This window comes from Geotrypetes seraphini, chromosome 3 (assembly GCF_902459505.1).
Source record: "Geotrypetes seraphini chromosome 3, aGeoSer1.1, whole genome shotgun sequence".
Lineage (NCBI taxonomy): Eukaryota > Metazoa > Chordata > Amphibia > Gymnophiona > Dermophiidae > Geotrypetes > Geotrypetes seraphini.
In genome coordinates this window covers 39,898,526-39,921,065 of record NC_047086.1, presented here as the reverse complement: position 1 = coordinate 39,921,065, position 22,540 = coordinate 39,898,526, and the positions used below count along the sequence as shown (strand labels likewise).

General features: G+C 42.0%; 1 protein-coding gene across 4 annotated transcripts in view; it reads right to left on the bottom strand.

The window, feature by feature from the left end:
- Positions 1-22,540, bottom strand: part of ME1 (malic enzyme 1) — a 328,911-nt gene that overhangs the window by 77,122 nt on the left and 229,249 nt on the right. For all 4 annotated transcript variants that reach the window (XM_033939569.1, XM_033939568.1, XM_033939570.1 and 1 more), the window contains one exon: positions 8,985-9,094. In XM_033939569.1, the coding sequence (XP_033795460.1) occupies positions 8,985-9,094 (110 nt within the window). The remainder of the gene's footprint in view (positions 1-8,984; positions 9,095-22,540) is intronic.

Here is a 22,540-nt window from a genome sequence, read left to right as displayed (position 1 = left end):
AAAATTGAATATACAGTCAAACCTTGGATTGCAAGTAACTTGGTATGCAAGTGTTTTGCAAGACAAACAAAACAGTTTTATTAAATTTTAACTTGATAAACAAGCAAGGTCATGCAATATGAGTACATACAGTATTTTGTATTAAAGTTTTTGGGTTGTGGAACAAATCGTCTGAGTTTCCATTATTTCTTATGGGGAAATTCACTTTGATTTACGAGTGTTTTGGATTACAAGCATGTTTTCAGAATGAATTATGCTCGCAAACCAAGGTTTTACTGTATATGAGCCTAGCAAACCAAAAGGGTCGGAGGGAAAATTTGCACACAGGAAGAAAACAAATTTTGCAAAACTGCTTGCCCAAATCGTCTGTCTCTTCTGGAGTTTTGCTCTAAACAGTAGTGTGAGGTGAAGGTATGAACTGAGGAACAAGGGGCAGATTCTCAAAATTAAAATCTGCCTTTAACGGACTCGCTAAACCGGTTCCAGCTAGTTTAGAGTAAATGTATCTTAGCGGCAGATTATCAAAACAGTTTACCGAGATATTTTCTGAGTTTTCTAACAGTTTCTGATACTGCCATGCAAATGTAGTACAACAAAGTCATTAATATTGAAATGATCACTCTGAGTAATTCTCTAAAATCGCCGAGTGATTCTCTAACCTTGTTGTGCCACATTTGAAGCAAAAATTTACCAACAGGTCTGAGCTGTCGTGCCTTACTTTCTGATCAGTGCCTGAGCACTGATTGGCTCAGGCACTGATTGGCTCAGGCACTGACAGGAAAGTAAGGTTTCACAGCTCAGACCCCCCTCCCCAAGCAAATTAAAATTAAAAAACAATTCAAATTGAAGTTCGGCAAGAGAGATGTCCAATTTCTCCCGTCGCCAACTAAAACTCCTCCAGCAGCAGGAGAGATGCCCAATCTATCCCACTGCCACCAACACCCCACCTCCCCCCGGCAGCAGGAGAAATGGCCAATCTCTCCCGCCATCAACCAACTCTCCCCCCCCTGCAGTGGGAGAGATGCCCATCTCTCCCACTGCCAAGCAAACCCCTCCCCCTGACAGCAGGAGAGATGCCTAATCTTTCCTGCTGCCATGCAACGCCACCTCCCCCATGCCTCCAACGACCCCCCACCCTCTGCCCCTTACTTTAGATGGCTGGACAGAGGGATGCCTATTTCCAGCTGGCCTGCCTCTTCAAAATGGCGGGCTTTCCCCTCCTGGGTGCATCCTGGGAGGGGCCTGAGGCTCTGATTGGCCCAAGTTGTTTAAGGCCCCTCCTAAGGGTGGAGCCTTATGCATCTGGGCCAATCAGAGCCTTAGGACCCTTCCGGATGCATCTCTCTCGCTCTTGGGTGGAGGGTTTGTTGTTGTTTGGGTTTTTTTGCATTTATTCTGTGCATGTGCCCATCGCTATCACTAGTGATGAGCACATGCAAATTTAGTGAATCTTTGCTACTCTCTGCCAACTTCATTTGCAAGAACAACAACTATGCCCAAAAAAACCAAGGTACTTAAAAGTCACAATCCAAAAGAAGGGCTTGCCTTGGGGCTTGTATTCTTTAGGGGTTTACAATCACAAAGGAATTCCACAAAGAATATAATGCAAATAATCAAAATATTTAAATAGTGAAAGAGCACCCTCAGTGTGGGGTTGTGAGCTCTGACGACCTGCCCCACTGAGCAATTCTAATGCTCTTAACACAACAGAGCTGGCACCACTTAATGGGCCGCTCCATGTGTGCAATTTGTGCTATAAATTAATTCAGTGAAAAACACTTGTGCCAAATAAATTGTGACAGTAATTGTAACTCCCATATAATATACAAAACCCTGCAAGAGCCAAACCTGTAGACCCACCAGCGGTAACTTTGAAAAATCAATTCAAGTACTTAGCTGAACTTGGAGCCTGTAAGTGCCAAAGTGCATTCAAATGTTCCTAGATAATCCACTCATTTGATTCCTGCATCCAACCAAGGTCCAACTGAGCTGGGTTTCAGGGCAAACAGCCCCTTCATCAGGGACCAAACAAGAAAAACAATAACGCCGTGGAGTCTGGGTGTATGCGGGCCAGCAAGGCAAAAGAGGGGGAGAAGCCGGGGGTCACAAAACGCCTTTTAAGTTCTCAAGCCAAACATAATGTCAAATAAACTGAAGAGAAAAAAAGAGGGACACAAAGGCTGACTCATAAATAATCCTTATTCACTCAGCTGGTAAAAGAGAAAAATCTACGGGCCAACATCTAGCGTCAGGCCAAGAACATAAGAATAGCCTTACTGGGTCAGACCAATGGTCCATCAAGCCCAGTAGTCCGTTCTCACGGTGGCCAATCCAGGTCACTAGTACCTGGCCAAAACCCAAGGAGTAGCAATATTCTATGCTACCGATCCAGGGCAAGTAGTAGCTTTCCCCCATGTCTCTCAATAACAGACTATGAACTTTTCCTCCAGGAAATTGTCCAAACCTTTCTTAAAAATAGCTACACTATCCACTCTTACCACAGCCTCTGGCAATGTTTTCCAGAGCTTAACTATTCTCTGAGTTAAAAAAAAATTTCCTCCTATTGGTTTTAAAAGTATTTCCCTGTAACTTCGAGTGTCCCCCCTAGTATCTGTGATTTTTGACAGTTAAAAGTCGAGAAAAAAAGAAAATAGGGGGCGGGGGGGGGGTCAAAAGTCAAATAATGGTGTTCCACTCAATCAGGTCATTAAGTCCTATTGGTTTTACTGTCTCAAGTTCGAAGATCCAGAACTGTTCCCTCAATTGTTCCCAGAATTGTTCCCTCCATGCTGCCTTGGCTCCTATAAAATTAGAAGGGATCTGTTCAATTACCAACCACCGTTAATCAGCAAATGTGTGCTGAAACTCCAGGCAGTGACTCACCATGGGAGCCGAGACTGGCAGTTTTTAATCTGCTCTTATGCTCAGCAAGTCGAGTTTTTATCTGCCTAGAAAAGTGGTTGGCGAGCCGAATGCGGCTCTTTAGCCACTTGAGTGCGGCTCTGCTAGAGAATGCAGCTTGTGCGGCCCAGCTTCTCCTTCACTCTCTGCTATGCCTCCCTCCAGCAGGTAGTTTTCTGGCCGTCTCCCTAAAACTCATCCAAAATAGCTGGCTTCCTTGCTGCATTCATCCGCAGGCAGTGTCGGCTCCCCTCGCACAATCCGCGACCACGTCAGAAGTGTTCCCTCTGACATCACGACATCAGAGAGAAGGCTTCCGAATCATCTGTGAATCATACATGAGGAGCCGACGCCACACGCAGACGACTGCAGCAAAGGAGCCAGCTATTTTGGATGAGTTAGATTCTAACCAAGACGATCAAGGCTTAAAGATCCTTCTGACTGAGTTAAAGTAGGAAAAGTAATTTCCATGTGAGATGCTTTGACAATTAGGGCTCCATCAGCACTAAGGACGGATTTTTATAAGAGTAAAAAGATAATGGTTTTGGCTTTGCATGGAACACCAGAAAGAGAAAGGGAGAAATGGTATACCTGGGGGAGGGAGGCAGGCAGGGGGAGAAATGGGGCGAGAGGCAGTTGGGAAGAGAAAGGGAGAGAAGTTGGATCTGGGGATAGAAGGGAGGTAGGGAGAAATTTTAGGGCTGTGGCCATTTCATTGTTCAGCCTCAAAGGGGGGAGGGGGAGGGAAGAAGAAAAACAGAAAAGAGGGAGCAAAATGTTAGACCATGGGGATATAGGAGGAGAGATGGATCCTTGGGAAGACAGGAGGGAAGAGAGCTGGGATAAGAAAGGGGATGGAAAGAAAGGGACAGGGAATTATAGCCTGCCCAGTGAAGAGAGGGAGGGGGATTCTGAAACTGGTGAGCCATGTGGATGAGGAGATGAGTGAGAGAGCAGTGGTAGAAATGTGGTAATGGGGAGTAGATAGCAGGAAATGGGAGAGCTAGGGACTGAGAGAAGATGGAGAATTGAGAGGTAGCTGAACATTTAAAAAGAAGGGTGAGAAAGAAGGCAAGATTTGAGTGGAAAGAAGGCAAGATTTGAGTGGACAGAGGCAAAAATGAAAAGAAAAAGTTAAGAAAGCTGAAAGGGAAAAATCAATACATTGGAGACAAGCATAAGGAGGAAATGGAACATGAGAGGAGAAAAAAATGAACAGCAGACACTGGAAAGAGAATTAGTTGAAGATAGAGAAAAAGCAGAAAGAGAAACTGGGACCAAGATGATGGAAAAACAAAATATCCAGACAAGGTAGAAAAAAATGGTTTTATTTTGAATTTATTAACTGGAATATGTTAGCTTTGGGATATGTGCATCACAATTATTTTTGTATTCAGTGGCATAGTCATATACAGCTGATTTAGGGGAGGGACTGGAGCCCAAAATTAATAGATGGGCACCAAAGTTTCTCCCCGCCCGAGTGCAATTTACAAATACTTGAGCTTTTGGGGATTCCCAAGTCCACCTGAAGACATCTTCCTTCAGTCTAGCAACCCAAAATCTCCAAGCTTTGCAGCCAATGGCAATATCCTCAAGCTGCCACTGCTTTCATGCAAGCATGAAAGCCAAGATAAGGGGGGCAGGGAAGAGGGAAGGCAGAAGCTCTGCAATATTGCTGCAGCTGCAGAACTTGGGAAGTTGGAGGGAAGGAGGTTGCCGTCAGTTGGTGAGGCTAGGGGATCCCTTCTAGCTACAGCAGGGGAGATGTTCAAAAAAGCAGTAATATTTACCCTGACTGAACGATCCTCCACGTGCGCCGCTGACAGCTGATGCCTCATTCCCGTTCTAATGAGGTCATTGTTCACGTAAAATGCGTGGGGTTTTTAAAAAAAATTCTTTATGTATATTTTATCATTGACAATCTTTACAAGTCAAACAGGAAAAAATACTGCACACATGAAATCCAAAAATCCAAATTATTTAGAAGATATATCCTTAATACAAAGTATAGTTAGTTCTCTATATTGAAGACGTTGCTAAAGAATAACTGAAATTAACATTTGGAAATCAAGTAGCAAGAAAACAAAGAATGGTGGCCTGACTGCTCTTGAGTAATTATTCCCTGAGCTATCTTGAAACAGCAAAATTCAAGTAGTAGTAATTAATGATTGCTCTCTGGCTGAAATAAATTTAGACAACTGTTGCGGTTCATAAAAAACATATCTATCATCCCTGTATACCAAAACACACTTGCGGGGATATCTTAGTTCAAAAGTTGCCCCCAACTGAACTGCCCGGGGCCTCAAAATGAGAAATTGTTTCCTTCTCTTCTGGGTAAACCGAGAAACATCTGGATACATTCTTTTAGTGTTCATCAGGAAAGGTACATCCTTGTATTTAAAAAAATTCTTAAGCGTCCATTCCCTATCAGAGTCAATAGCAAACTGTACAATCAAAGTAGCTGAAATCTGGGCCTCAGAGTCTGACCTTTCAAGGAAATTAGGCAGATCCAAACTATCAGCAGACACATTCTGCTGGTTCGGATTTTGAGGAAGGTAAAATATTTTTGAGAGAGGTGGGTATAAGGTCTCGGGCACTTTCAGAATTTTGCTCATATATCTTTTCAACATTGCTAAGGGTGGTATAGGATGTATTTTAGGAAAATTAATAATCCAGAGATTATATCTCCTGATAGAATTTTCCATAATTTCTTGCTTAAAGTGCAGACTAGCACTGTCCTTAGCCCAAGTTAGAGCTTGTACTTCCAAAGATTTTATCTTAGTCTCAAAGTCACTAGTTTTAGACTCTAAACTTGTTACCTTAGTTTTAAATTCCAAATTTTCTGCGAGTGCAGCAGTACATTTTGTAGAAAGTTGCTGGATTTGATCCCCGAAAGAAGTCTGCATAACTGAAATAGCTTCCCAAATGGATTCCATCGTGAAGACCTTGGGTCTCTGTAAAGGAGCAGCTTCTGCTCCAAAGTTCCCTGCTTCCACAATGCCCTGAGCCGCTTTAGTTGTAGATAAAACTCCTAGAATTTGCTGGAATCTCGTCGCCTGCTGGATAGTTGATAATTCCTCCTCTTGCCCCCTTCTGGAATCAATCCTCCTGCTTTGTGGGACCAGCAAGAAAGACTCCTGGGCCGGCGTGTCTGAAAAAGACTTCCCCTTTGCTCCGGGACTGTGCTCTTCTGAGGAAAGAGTGACACCCTCGAAGGAGAGATCTCGCGCCTCAGTTCGCATGGGCTCTTCAGCCGTGAAAACCTCTGAACTCCGTGCTGCACAGCTGCGTTCCATAAAGGCATCCATTGGGCCTGGCGAGGGAACAGTTTCATCTGGGAACACCTGGAGCTTCGACCTGGAGCTTTCTTTTTACCATAGGTAAATTAAACTATTTCAAGTGCCTATCTTCATTTTAATAGTTATCATCCGGCTAGGCTAAAACAAGCTCTCCCAATCAGTCGGGATTCAGAGAATTTGTACATTTGAAACAGAATTTAAAAGATAAGCCAAAACTATGTGGCAACAATTTAAGCAGAGGGGATACCCTGATTGGTCTATAAAACAGGCATATAATAGAACTAAATATGCCAACCTGAGTTTGTAGTTACAACCTAGACCCAGGGAGCCCTTGGACAAACATATATGTGTACTTACCTACTCTGATTGTTCCACCCTTGTAGCTAACATCATTTAAAAATTACTGGGGTATCTTATCCATTCACGGGATATTTAAGACAGGGCCTTGTATTGCCTTTTCCAGACCATGGAACTTGTCTAACCTCTTGTCTAATCCTTTACATGATAAAATGCTGTAAACCCCGCTCTTACATTTGTTTCTACCTGATAAATTGTATACTGCTGATAACTTGTTTAAAATTGTTCAAACTGTTTGTAAATCTGCGTGTCAACGCAGATACTACTGTAACTGATGTAAACCGCCTAGAACTCTCCGGGTATGGCGGTATATAAGAATAAAATTATTATTATTATTATTATTTCAGTCCGTGTGTTTGCGATAAACAGTAGTCTCCAGGTTCATTCCTTGTTTGGTAATCCTTGTGTTCAAAAATTTATTGGTTTGGCAATGAGATAGTAAACTTGAGATGTATATCCAGGGAATTGAACCAATCCTTAAACCATAAGAAGGATTGCTCCGTATCACTCCATATCATAAAGACATCATCAATATATCTGACCCATACACGAACATGGGTCATCCAAGTAGAAGTGTACAGGAACTTGTTTTCAAAATTAGTGACATAAAGATTGGCTACACTAGGGGTCATGGCTGTGCCCACTGGCACACCATGTTTTTGAGACACACACACTGACTGTAGCGTAACATCTATAATTTCTAAAGCCTCACATTGGAGAATGTTGCTGTACAATGCCCCCAGGTCCATGGTGACTAGCCTATCAGTCGGATCAATTTGTAAAGATTGCAAGAAACGTAAAAAATGAGTAGTGTCTTCATTGCTTCAGGTTTGAGAACATGGTCAATAAATTTAGATAGAGGCTCCAACATAGTACCTCTAAGAGAAACTATGGGGCGACTAGAGGGATCACACCGTGTAAAATCTAGGAGTATGACTTGGAGTTTGAGTATGATATTTAACCTCAGCAGTAGTAATCTGCTGAGTCTCCAAGGCAAGATGAACAACAGTCCGAATATTCACTTGTAACCCAAGTTTCTTGTAATGATTGCTGTTATGTATATGAGTGTAAACCTGAGTGTGGTATTGTTCCCTAGACTGAACCACTATGGCTCCGCCTTATCAGCTGGTTTAAATACAAGTTGAGCATTATTCCATAAGGATTTCAGCCACAGACTGGTCCTGAGTGAGATTGAAAAGTCGGACATGGGGCGTCTTAGCTAATTGATCCACCTCCTTCAAAAACAAAGAACTTGTAAAGAGGCAATGTCCAAGATGAAGGCTTTATTCAAACAAATAAATAATCCACATAAAAATGTCTAGGACCTGAACCACTAGAAACATATGAACCCAACACGGTCCGTGTTTCGACACTATTGTCTTCCTCAGGAGTCCCTATAGGTCCTATGAGCAGGCTTGTGGATTAAGTACTAAAACGGTAATCTTCTGCGCTGAGATGTACTTCAAAACCATATTCCTAAAAATCTTGATGTTGCTGTCCATAGGACTAGGGGGCACCCAATGGGAGGGGGCCCTAAAAAAGGGTACCATCAGATTCTGAGGGGTTATAAGAGAAAAATAACTTGATTTGCAAATTCCTCACCAGTCTTGCTATGCCCTGATAGGTGGTAAATATGTCTAGGCTTGTAGTGGGAACAAACGACAGGCCCTTTTGTAATACATCCAATTGGGGTAACTGTTGACCTGAGATGTTAATTACAAGTGAGTCCCCTAATTTCACGCTCTGGTGTTGGGTCTGAATGTGCTTTGCACATTGTTCTGCTGGGGAGGTCTATGGTTGGGGTACTTAGTTGATATTTATTAGACTTAGGCGGTATTTAGCTTGAAGTAGTTGAGAAACTCTGCTGTAGGCAATCAGCCGGCACCAGTGCCTCTCCTCCTCTCCGGCCCTCTTCCCTGCTGGCACCGCCACTGGCGGCTCAGGGCCCATCTGGAGGGCCTTTGCGCATGCCCAGATGTCATGATGACGCCACACATGCATGTGACATCATCATGGCGATGTCCATGCACTTACAGATGCCTCGAGCCGTGGCCACTATGTTTAGTGTGCCACGGCTCAACAAAGTTTGCAAGACACTGCTCTATTGGTATGTCTATATGGCTAGTCCATTACATCAAAATAATCTGGTTTAGGACGTTTTAAACCTATACAGTTTTGTGGTTGAAAATGGTGAATAAAATTGGACTTCCTAAAAGTTCTATGTCCTGACAGCGATGTAAAAAAAAAAATATCTGGACATCTTTGTGGTGTTGTTTGTTTTGAAAATGGCCATTTCTCCACCTATGACTTTGGATGTCTTGCAAGAAACGTCCAAAGTTGGACTTAGATATCCTATCAAAAATGCTCCTCCACATTAGTTGCAGTTTTTCTTAAACCCCACATATAAAAACAATCATATTTTATTACCTTGGATGTCATCATTAAATGTGCAGTACCTATTCCGATACTTGTTCAGAAGGCGGAATGCATTGGCATTGGCAAAATCTTCAAACTGAATAAGACAATTTATTCCATACCTGTGAACAAATATATTGAAGGTTAAAAGGAGAAAACAGTTCAAATTATATGAAACTACATGCTCCATATCATCCTTATATTTGATATTTCTTTATTTATGTAAATGAACATCTATTATTATGTTGATACTCTTTCGGTTTTGTCAAGGTACTAGTGACCTGGGTAGGCCACCGTGAGAACGGGTTACTGGGCTTGATGGACCATTAGTCTGACCCAGTAAGGCTATTCTTATATTCTTATGATGTTTAAGGAACTGGGGGCTTTTTGTCTGAGGAGCTTTAGATTATTCTAATTCTACTGATAATCTGCTCACTGGTTTGAATAATCTAATCTAATTCACAATTTATTAATCACATTGTACCAAAAAGATTCACAGTGATTTACATCCGAAGAAGCCATAAAATCTATGGGAGAATACACAAGCAATCAATAATTAAAATATCATCAAACTATGAATATTGCAACAAATCATATAAAAAAGTTTTCAAATTTTTACGAAACCTTAAGTGATTGATATCAGTCCAAATGAAAACAGGTAGATTATTCCAAATTGTAATGGAAGCGTATGCAAGAGAGGAGTTGAGTTGTTGTTTATAACATACTCCTCTAATCTGTGGAAAATGTAGTAATAAAGTACCACATAATCTGGTGAAAGAATACAAATGAGAAAAACGCGAAATCAGATTATCTGAAGGGTCTGTAATATATGATGAACTACACAAGCTCATTTAAATTTAATTTGCCTCTCAGTTTATAATTTTCTATACCATTCTTCCATGGGAGCTCAGAATGGTTTACATGAATTTATTCAGGTACTCAAGCATTTTTCCCTGTGGGCTCACAATCTATCTTATGTACCTGGGGCAATAGGAGATCAGGTGACCCACCAAGGATCACAAGGAACAGCATGGTTTGAACCCACAACTTTAGGATACCAAAGCTACAGTGCTAACCCATGCACCACACTCTGATAGAGTATGATAATAATAATAATAATAATAATTTTATTTCTTATATACCGCCAAAGCCGTAGTAGTTCGAGGCGGTTTACATCAAAGAAGGGCTGGACAATCAGCGAATATAGGTACAAACAGCGAATACAGATACAATTAACTAGAAATGCAGGATACTGGTACAATGATTGGGTACAGTCAGCGAATATAGATACAATTTATAGAGGTAAGCAGGATACAGGTGCAATATAGAGGGGCCATATGTGAAGGGGAGCAGGAAATAGGGGATGGGCTTAAGAGATCTTGGGAAACAAGAAGTCGGGCATAGAGGTCTTAGGATACAAATCAGTTAAATAGGTTAGTTTGTAAGAGATAGCATGGTGAACACTGTCTGATAGAGATGGCAAAAACAGTTAACAAGGCATGGTAAAAACATAATATGATAAAACATGATATGGTGAGACATAGCATGGTGAGCATAGTTTGGTAAAATATAGCACAGTAAACATAGTATTAAAAAGCATGGCTAATATGGTATGACATGACTTGGCAAAAATGGTAAAGCAAGCATGGAAGACATGGAGTGGCAAACATTATGTGGCAAACATGGCATGAGAAACTATCATGGCAGACATACTATGACAAACATAGAATGGTAAATATGGCATATATAGTATAGTGTAGTAGGACAAGAATGGCAAACAGTATGTCAGAGTGAAGTAAAACACAGTATGACAAAACATGGCATGGTCAGACACAGGACAAAGCACATCAGCGTTTGAGATTTGCGACAGTGGAGGTTCGGGGCACTTTGTCAGAGATCCAAGGAACTTGGATTGGTGCATTCTCACAGAAATTAAGGGGAAGAAGTGAGTTTTTATTGCCTTCCTGAAGTTCAGTAGACATTCTAATGATCTTATGTGTGTAGGCAGTTTGTTCCAGAGGCACGGTAGGTAATGTAAGATCTTTTTCAGGCATTCTCAAGGTGGAGGGTGTGTCCCAAGGGCACGTGAAATCACTAAAGCAACACTTTCATATATTTTTAGACCAAAAATTAATTTAACCGCAGTATTCTGGAGCAACTGCAATTTTTTTTGATCAGTTTTGATGCTAAGTTCAAACATACAGAATTACAGTAATCAAGTTGAGATAACACTAGCATCGGAACCTACAGTGCAAAATGATGTTCAATAAAGCATAACTTCACTTGCTGGAGTTTCCTCATAAAGCACAGTTACTTACCAGAATTGGTGTTATCCAGAGACAGCAGGCAGATATTCTCACTTGTGTGTGACGTCATCCACGGAGCCCCGCTATGGACAGCTTTAAAAGTGCATCACCACTTTAAAAACTTGAGAAAGTTCGCAAACTGCCCACACGGCGCATGCATGAGTGCCTTCCCGCCCGACGCTGCTGGCAGCTCCTCAGTTTGGTAAGCAAGCTAAGAAGCCAACCAGGGGAGGTGGGTGGGTTGTGAGAATATCTGCCTGCTGTCCCTGGTAACTGTGCTTTATCCCAGGACAAGCAGGCAGCATATTCTCACATGTGGGACTCCCTAGCTTACTATGATGGGATGGAGGGAGAGTTGGACATTAGGAAAATAAATTTTGCCATACTGCTTGGCCAAAGTGACCATCCCATCTGGAATAAAATTCCAGACAGTAGTGTGATGTGAATGTATGAACTGAGGACGAAGTACACTAAACTAAACCTTAAGCTTATATACCGCATCCTCTCTATAAAAATAGAGCTCGGCACAGTTTACATGTACTTTAAAGTAAGGAAAAAAACATAATAAGAATTAGTGATTATAAAGAGATCAACAAAATTTACAGATTTCATCAATAGGAGTTGAGCGAAGGAAAGAAACTGAAGTTGCCATAGCTCTGACTTTGTGGGCTGTGACACAACTCTCCAGTTGTAGACCAGCCTGAGCATAACAGAAGGAGATACAAAAGGCCAATCATGTGGAAATCGTTTTCTTGGATACTGGATGTCCCAACCTGTTAGGATCAAAGTTGAGGAGATGTTCTATGCGGTTGTGTTCTCTACAAATAGTAATTCAATGCACGTTTGCAGTCCACAGTGTGAAGAGCCATTTTCCCAGGGTGCGAATGAGGCTGAAGAAAGAATACTGGAAGTACAATAGATTGATTAAGGTGGAATTCTGTGATGACCTTTGGAAGAAACTTTGGATGGGTGCAAAGCACCACTTTGTCATGGTGGAATACTGTGAAAGGGGGATCCGCCACCAGCGCTTGAAGCTGACTCGTCAAGCTGAAGTAAAGGAGATGAGAAAAAACACTTTCCACATAAGGTACTTTATGAGCCATAGACATTGGTTCGAAAGGTAGGTTCATTATTTCAGCAAGGACCACATTAAGATCCCAAATCACTGGAGGTGGCTTGACATTGAAAAGCCCTTTCATGAATCTGGACACAAGAGGATGAGCAGTGAGAGGTTTAACATCAAAAGCATTTAAAGCACTGAGAAGAACTCTAATCAAAGTAGTTTTGAGATCTGAATTGGATAAATGAAGAAGATAGCCCAATACTGAAGATAAAGAGGTGGATTTAAGTCAGGGGTGGGCAACAAGGGCTGTAATCCAGTCAGATTTTCAGGATTTCCCCAATGAATATGCATGAGATCTATTTGCATATACTGCCTCCAATTTATGCAAAGGGATCTCATGCATATTCATTGGGGAAATCCTAAAAACACGACTGGATTGCGGCCCTCGTTGCCCACCCCTGATTTAGGCTCATGATGATGAAGAGCACACCAGGTAGAAAACCGTGTCCATTTTTGCTGATAGCACTGCTACATAGACGTTTTTCTGGATGCTTCCAAGATTAGTCTGACAGGCTGAGAAAGATGAAGGTCAGCCGATGTTAGGCCGAGAGGTACCAAGTTGTCAGTTGTACACTAGAAGACTGGGATGCAGAAGAGATCCGTGATTCTATGTGAGAAGAGATGGGAAAATTTGAAGATGTATTGGTTCCTTCATACTGCATTGAACTAGAAGAGAAAATTAGGGCCACCGAGGGGCTATGAGAATCAAGGTGGCCGATTCCTGCTTGAGCTTGACAAGTGTCTTGAGGATGAGAGGGATTGGAGGAAAGGCGTAGATAAACAGGTGAGCCCAATCCAACAGAAAAGTATCCGCTTGCAGACAGTGAGGAGAGTGCTGCTGGGAGCAAAACTGTTGGGGGGTGAAAGCAAACAAGTCTATATGAGGAGTCTCCACTGAGAAAATATAGAACACAGAACTGCAGAGTTGAGTGTCCACTCGTGTGGCTGAAGAAATCTGCTGAGTCTGTCTGAGTCTGTCTGTTCCATTTGAATGTATATTGCTTTGAGGAATACATTGCGAGCAAAGGCTGAGGTCCAAATCTTCTGGGCTTCTAGACAAAGACGAAGAGAACCGTGCCTCCTTGTTTGTTTATGTAATACATTGCGACCTGATTGTGTGGATGAGAAGGACGGTGTTGGTCACAATGTGCTGAAAAGCTTTGAGAGCATTGTAGATCGCTCTGAGTTCCAACAGATTTATAAGACAAAGGCGGTCCTGGGCAGACCAGTGACCCTGAGTGTGAAGACCATCCAAATTAGCTCCCTAAGCGTAAGTGGATGAGTCCGTGTTCAGAACTTTCTGATGAGGAGGGGAATAGAACAAAATTCCTCTGGACATATTGGAAGAGTTCAACCACCACTGCAGTGACTGTCGAAGTGAAGGGAAGGATTGTAATGTGTTGAAAGAGTAGGTCAAGAGCTTGAGACCACTGAGATGCAAGAGTCCATTGAGGCATCCTGAGATGAAGTCTTGCAAACTGAGTGTCATGCACTGTGGAAGCCATGTGGCCATGGAGTACCATCATTGATCTGGCTGAGATTGATGGCAGATAAGTCTAAATGCAAAGCTAAATTAAATTGTCTTGTCTTTGGTGCTGTAGAAACGCCCAGCACCAGACGCCCAGAAATGGTGTCAAGCAGAGCTTCTATGAATTGTAGAGTTTGCGATGGTTGAAGTTGGGATTTGGGAAAATTGATTTCGAAACCCAACTGTTGAAGGAAGAGAATTGTTATTCAAGTCGCTACTGTCACCCCTTGTGGGGTAGGGTCTTTGATCAGCCAGTTGTCCAAATAAGGAAAGACTTGGAGACCCTGAGACCATAGTGCTGCTGCCACTTGGTGAATACTCTGGGAGAGTGCTGCTGCCACTTGGTGAATACTCTGGGAGAGTATGCAAGGCCAAGTACTTTGTACTGATATCTGCTGTTTAATAACAGTTTTTATTTCATTTGTAGTTTTCTCAATTTCTCCAATCTTCTCATTTTGCTTCCGAGTTCCCTGTTCAAGTTGTGCAATTTTCATTGGGACATTCAAAGACAATGTAATGAAGTTGGTACATACCATATGGAGGTTTTCAATAGCAGCCCTGAGGGAGTCTAGTGTAATCACCGAGGGCTTAGAAAGTGGCTTGAGATCGAACCATAGGAAGCCACTCAGGCTCATGTCTCCTTCCAGGTTTGCTGCTGGGAGCGTTCTCTTCCCTCTTGTGAGATCACGAGAGTCTTCCAACCAGAGGTACGCCTCTGCTGCCTTTCTGGGAGCTGGGGGAGGCTCAAGTCCCAACGGGCTAAGCAAAATATTGCCCTCAAGCTGTGCCCTCCCTGTGGCACAGTCGCGGATATGCCCAAAGCCGTTGAAGGTAATACAAAAGATGTTATTGTAGTTTGATGCGGTGTAGATGTACCAGAACGGAGTGGAAGATTACTCTTTGGTCTCCCTCTTCTTTTAGGCATGAGGAAAATAAGAAGCAACAGTTCACAAGTAAAATTGTATCGCAGAAGTTGGAGCTCTCACTCACACCTCTTGCTCAGTCGCCATCTTGCCCCTTAACCAGATTCTTGACATAACAGGAAATATAGAAATTGTAGTTTAGGAATGTTAGCCAACATGGAGTTTTGGTATAAGCAACGGCCAAACTTGTCTATAGTGCCATGGTGGCACTAAGGCATAGACTCTGGATGGAGTAGATTTTTTTCAAAGTCGACTCTACCACCAGGGACTGATGCTGGAGTTGTGGTTTGTCAAAACCAGGGTAAAATACTGAAAACAAAAAACCCCCCACCAAATAAAAGAAGAAAAGGGGAGAACAGAACTCACACTCCTTCCAGCTTGTGTGCAGAAGTGAAAAACTGCAGGTGGCAGTAAAGTTCCCAGTGAAGTAGGAGGGACAGATAAAAATCCAGAGTGGATTCCTTCTGCATATGGCTCATGGCCATGGGGAAATAACCTGCTTGTCTAGAATGACACACCTATTGCACTGGAAACTAAAAGCTTATATACTGCAGGCTTTGAAAAGCTCATTCATTGTGATTTACAATAAAATGCATTTGTTCCAAACCTATCAGATTCCTTGGTACAAGTGGGCAAATGTTATTTTTAGTTTGCATTCATATATTATGATTGCAATCTCAAATGAACTACAGTATAATTCAATGTATATTTGTAAGTTTTGTGACTCTATGGAGAAACAAGGTTTCATAGTGATAAAACATTTTCAAAGTACCATTAATGTGGCCAAATTAAATAGTGAGACATGTGGGTGCAGCTTTGAACTTGCATCAGCCTCCAGCAGGAGAGCACTAAGAGGCAAATACAAAGTGTGAAGTCTTTGGGTTGAATTGCTTTTTCTAGGCATATCAGTGGGCAGAAAAGAAAGCAAGCAATAAATATTGTTTAGGACATAATGAATATTTATCTTACTTTGTGGAATACTTTCCAAACATCAGCTTTTATAATAGTTGCTATTTAGATTTTTGGCTCTATCCACCTTCCAGATGGGAGAGTAAATTTGGGTGAATCAGTTCCAAGTTGTATTAAAAAAGAAAGATAATAAATACATTCAAAATCCACATTTGGGTAATCTCCAGATTCTCTTCTAAAATCCTCATAGTCTCAGTTAATACAGTCAGACAAAGATACCACTGAGCTCAGTACAGAAAACCTTATGCCATACTACTCTGAGCAGATTGTGCAAACATTTAATTCAATGAAGGTGGATATTTTCAAGACACAGAGTTCTGGTATCCCCTTTGTTTTGAAAGAGGTACCGGTAGTTGTCCAAAAAGAAGGTTTGGGATTTGAGACTGGAGTTTTCTAATTTGTGGGGTTTTTTTAAAATCTTGACAGTGCTTTAGATACTTAGAAGTCATATTTGATTAGAGATGTTTTGATTAAGGTGATCCTAGGTTTAGTAACTTCTATCTAATGTAATGGGTTACTTGTTGGATTACTAAGGAGATTGATGAAAAGATTTCACATGTTACAGAATGCTTTAGCAAAGATGGTGTAGGGCAGGGATGTCAAAGTCCCTCCTCGAGGGCCACAATCCAGTCGGGTTTTCAGAATTTCCCCAATGAATATGAATGCGATCTATTAACATACAATGCAATGCAATGCATGCAAATAGATCTCATACATATTCATTGTGGAAATCCTGAAAACCCGACTGGATTTTGGCCCTCCAGGAGGGACTTTGACACTCCTGGTGTAGGGAAAGTTTAACAAAGAAAAGGGATAGCCCTAGATCAGACCTGGGCATTGTACAGCCCCTAGGCCACATCCAACCCTTTGGCTGTCCCTGACCAGCCCGCATGAAATCATTGGCAAATTAGAAATCAAACATAATAATTCTACATACACACAATACAACAGCATTGTTTTTACTTTGATGGTGACTGCTAATTTTTTTTACATATGTAATCATTTTACGTACATTTATGCGTATGTGTGTGTATGCACTTTCACTATTATGTATTGCAAACAGACATTTATGAGAGATGTGTTAGGTGTCAGGCCTCACAAATTTCAGCTCACGGTAAAAAAGATTAATAAAGAATATAGAGTTTTTAACAAGATATGGACTTCTTAAGTATTTATTTACAAAAGCTAAAAGGTAAAGCCGTGTGCTTCATTTGTGGAGACACATTGATGTGTTTAAGGATTACAATTTGAATTGCCATTACGAGACTAAACATGCAGAGAAATATAAGAACTTGACTGATGCAGAGCAGGTGCTGACATCTGAAGCTTTGTTAGAGCTGCAAAAGAAACAAGGAGTTTTTATCAAGCTTTACACATTCAGGAATGGAGCAGTCAAGACCAGCTTTGTGATATCCCACAAGATTGCAAAAACACAATAAGCCATTCTCTGATGGGGAGTTTATCAAAGAGTGTTTGATGGATGCTGCGGCACTAATATGTCCTGAGAAAAAAGAAGTATTTGAGAATATGCCACCCTCCAGATGAACCGCAATGAGAGAAATCGAGAACATTGCAAGAAATCTGGAGCTTCCGCTGCAAAACAAAAGCGGACAATTTTGACTCTTTCTCCTTGGCTCTGGACAAAAGCTGTGATATCCATGACACAGACCAGTTACTCATCTTTGTATGTGGGATAACAAAAGACTTTGAATTACAGAGGAGCTGGCAGCAATGTGGTCAGTGAAAGGGACAACAATAGAGAGTGATTTGTTCATGGAGGTAAATGTATGTTTGGACAAGCTGGGACTGAAATGGGACATGGCAGGTGTTACAACTGACGGTTGTCCAAATCTGACAGGAAAAAATGTCAGAATTTTAAAGTGGATGCAAGATAAAGTGACTGAAATGACTCAGAATATAAATTGGTATTTTTGCATTGTATTATATATCAAGAGGTGTTGTGTAAGTCTGTGCTAAAAATGAACTGTTACTGATGTTGTAACTAAAATGGTTAACTTTGCTTTTGATGTGTACGAAGGGCCGCTGAAAAGCTCACAGACCAACCAACAAATCTGGGGCAGTCTCCATCGAGGGCCATATACCCAGTCTAGTGACTTTCCACTTCCCTCGTTCTGTTGAAAAAATATGCTAGAAGAAGAAGAGGTTGCAAGAGCCACAAAAAGCAATATTGCAGGATGCGGACGGTAACAGTGTGAGAGAACTGAGATAGTGGCATAGTCACCACCAAGCCATTTTGAATTGCAGATGGAGGAGAGTTTATATGCTCCCAACTGTAGCCAGGAGGGAAGCTCTATTGATTTCTGTGAGTCACAGAGAAGAATGGATAGTGAGGAACAAATTGACATTAATAGATAAACAACTCCTCAGTGGGTTGGGAACTTGCAACCGATAATAGAGCTGAAGTGGGAGTTGAACCAGAATCAGTCTACACTGCACTGCATGTGATCACTGAGCGATGGTTCAAATGTGTCTTCTCCTCTAGCACCTGGTATTCCCAGGTGGTCTCCAATCCAAGAACTAATCAGGCTTGACCCTAGTTAGCTTCCGAGATAAGATGTGATTGGGTGGTGTGGCCATAGGTTCTTTTTTGTTTTAGAGTAAGAAAGAAGAAACTGAGAGCCAAATCCAAACTTCTAGGGTGGTAAGGCAGCCTGCCACAGAATGCATGGCTCTATAGCAATAAAACAGGTAAATAAATGAAAACTCTGAAGGGAGAGTGATACATATATAGGAATAGAATACTCCTCCCACTTGTTCTCCTAAAGCCATCGGTGTTCTTATCGCATCAGCATTAAATCCTTAAAGGCACTCATTATTATACTGTTGCCCAATTTGCCAGCTTTCCTAATCTCTGAAAACATTTCTTTATCTGTCTGCTTATTCTGTCCTGGGGGTTGGTAGTATAACCCTGCTTTTATATTCCTTCCCTTCATACATGGGATTTCTATCTATATGGATTCCACACCGCTATCTGTATCATGCAGAATGTTTATTTTGTTTGATTCAATTCCCTCTTTAACATACAGCGCAACCCCCCCCCTCCCTCCAGTTTGATCTACTCTATCCTTGTGATATAATTTGTACCCAGATAACACAGTATCCCATTGATTATCCTCCTTCCACCAGGTCTCTTGAGATGCCTATTATATCTACCTCATCATTCAGTGCTATAAACTCTAAGGGGCTCATAATCAAAACTTAAACACATCTAAAAACCTGCCCAAGTCTGTACTTGGACGATCTAAAAGATAAGTCGTCCAAGTGCTGATAATCGAAATGACTTTCTGGACATATCCAGGAACTTTTTAGGCATTTGAATCCCGCTGTGTGGCCAGAGATGAAAGGGGTGTTTCTGGCTGAGTGGTTAGGGCGGGCTGTGTGCCGACCCAGACTTTGTCATCCTGCATGGATAATCAAATGTTTTACGAGACTTCCTAGATGAAAGTTATATGTTGTGAGTTAGACAACATAAAGACAGGTATAAGTGCCAAAAAATATCCAAAAAGACCAGATAACCACTGCAGAGACAAAGTAAAGACCTCCATACACTCCCCTTGTGTTCACTGACCCCGTTGCACCCCCACAAATTCAGAATAAAAATTTACATACCTGTCTTCAGAACATCAGCACCTGCTATAGGAAAGCCTAGTAGAGCTGCACAGAAGTATCTTAAGTAGCCGGGGGGGGGGGGGAGGGGGGCTAGTGAACCATGGAGAGGAGGACTCAGGCCCATAAGCCACTCTAACCACTACATTCATGGTGGAAAATGTGAGCCCCCCCAAACCCTACTCTTCTGCCATATAGGTGGCACCTGCAGCCATAAGGGCTATTGGGGTTGTAGACAGGTGGATATAGTGGGAGTTCTGGTGAGATGTTTATATGGAACCCTTTTTGTGGCGTTCACAGCAGTGTCCTGTAAGGTGCTTACCTGGGAATTGGTAGGTTACCAGGAAAGAGGAGGGGATAACCTGTGCCCCCCTAGCACAGAGATGAATGTTGATGAAGTATCCAGAGTAGGGAGGGTTAGGACAGCCAGAAGAAAGAAACCCCAAATATGAAGGCAATTGAACAGCGCCCTCAGGAGTGCACAAAGGAGGAAGACCTGCTCCTTGTTCAAGATCTGGCAGCTTGTGTCACTGACAAGTGAAGGGTGTAAATGGGCTCTGGACAGTAAGGTCGCCTAATGGGAGAAGCTTCAGGAATGTGGGCAGGAGCTGCTTTTGCGTAAGCTTGCTGTGCGCAGGAGTCTGCTTAATATACCTGGAGAAGACTAATGATTCCAGGCTTTTTGATGATCTTTTTGTGCAGACCAGTTACTCGAGATGGGGCAGGCCGGTTTCCAAAGCTACCATTGTCAGATGGAAATGCATGGCGATTTCTTCTTCCTACATTCTCTGTTGGAAACAGCCCCCTTTTTCTCTGGCAGCACATTCCACTAGAAGCATAGTCTCCCCCCCCCCCCAGATGTATGGCACTGCTTTGGTATGTCAGATTAAGTTAGTACCAAAGCAATGAAACTCCACTGAAACATAAATGAGAAGGAGAGGCACAGGGTACTCCCTCAGCAATAAACATATTCTGCTCTGCTCTGAAACTTAGAAAATAGAACAATGATCAATAACCAATAAAAGAGAAACAGTGAACAATAAATACACACATGAGTTAACTAAGAGAAAATCTGCTAAGTGTAACAAGCAGGTGCTACAAGACCCTCCCAAGAGGAAACAGAAAGGAAAACCCCCAGTACCTGAAACACAGTGTCCGAGGCAGAAATCAGGCAAATCACAACAAATCCACACAGGGAGGGTAGTATGGACTCCTGTGTATCTACAACAGAACAACAGATTAGGTTCTTACCTTGATAATAAGGGTTCTGATGGAATACACAGGAGTCCATACTACCCTCCCTGTGCGGATTTGTTGTGATTTGCCTGATTTCAGAGCAGAGAAGAATATGTTTATTGCCGGGGGAGTACCCTGTGCCTCTCCTTCCCATTTATGTTTCAGTGGAGTTTTCATTGCTTTGGTACCAACTGAGGAGGATGCTGTTCTGCAGAAGGAGAGGAGTTCAAGTTCTTAAAGTGATACCTTCTGCAGTTTGCGGTAAATGGGAATCAACAGCTCAAGTACGGACTCCTGTGTATCCTAAGAGAACCCAGATTGAGGTAAGAACCTGTTCAAGTTTTTTTCATGCTCTTAACAAGATAAGGTCTCCAGAACTGAACACAATGTTTCAAGTGAGGCCTCACTAATCACTTATACAAAGACATTAACTCCCTTTTTCTGCTAGTGATTTCCTCTGGCTGTGTCCAAGTACTAATCCCAGAATCCACTAAAATTCAAAATTCCACGTTCCCCATAAGGAATAATAGAAGTACTCACTGAGAAGGTATAAACAGATCCCATTATAATTTGTGGAGAATGGAGGCATCAAAATTGGTTAATTTTGAGAGGATCTGACCTGTTAATACCTTTTAGTGCTGTGTTTACAAAGTATTGATTTGTTGGATTGCAGAATAGCAAATAGAAAAAATGAAACTACATACATGAGGTAGAAAGCACAATGTGGTGGTTCACATTAAAATGCAGTAAATCCCAAAAGCAGGAAAATAATTCTGCAGGCCAAAAACAGAGTGTTAAACAGAATATTTTTGAACCGTTTGGTAGGAATTCTTACATAAAATCATTCACAGATGGATGTGAATCTTTGAGAGATGTAGAAAAGAAATATGAACAACTCTTATTCCTCAATGGCAAGAAGGGAAGTTTGAGAACAGTGTGCTGGTTTGTTTTGTCTGTTTTACGCTCTATGAGTGAGAAACTTAGTGATTTGAAGCAATGTAAAGAAACACTACTAGCATTCAAGAATTGACAGAGCAGAAAGAGTTCTTACTCAGTTTGAATTCCTGTCTGAAACCCATGAAAAATGATTTGGAAAGGAAATTAGAGACACTAACCAAGGCCTTTATTAACCCTGAAGAAGAAAATACACAGTTAAGATATGAAGCAAACAAGGTTCCTATTCTCATGGATGGGATTTTATTTGACATTTCCTAGGAATACTGACAGAGGTAAGGTACCTACTGTCGATGATTTCTGTGACCATGTTCATTCCAAGACTATTTTTGCTGACAGAGTAGAAATTGTCAAGCCTTCAGTTTCAGAACTGTGTGACTGTCATAAGCCAGGTTGTATAGGCTTACTGAAAGAATATGAATGCAGTGACATTCCAGATTCAGTGCCAGAGAGGGGTAGTGTAAGAGCTCTGATTCATCTGCTATAATAAATCCCTTAGCGCGCATGTGCACTTCAAACTCCGTGCGTCTGTGCTTTGTGCCTCCACATGTGCAGTACGCTGCTGAGCAGGGAAACGCTGGGGAAGCCAAAACTCACCGATCCTAGAAGCCTTTTCACAGCGAACAGACAACCCGGAAAAATCTGTCTTTAGCTCCCTCCTTCCACCCAACTCGCACTCAGTCCTTCCCCTCATTTACCCGCATGAGAAAGAGAGCACAAAAATAAGGCGGGCGGTTTCCACCAGTCTCTCCCCTTCCCCCCCCCCCAAGATCTTGAGGCCCACTCTGGGACTACGGTGTCCCGCAAAACCTCTTCAGCTCCCCCAGAGATGGCCTGTGAGGAGCTGTGCCTGGCTCTATGCTTACCTATCCCGCACAGCAGCCACAGCCGTTCCGCACCTC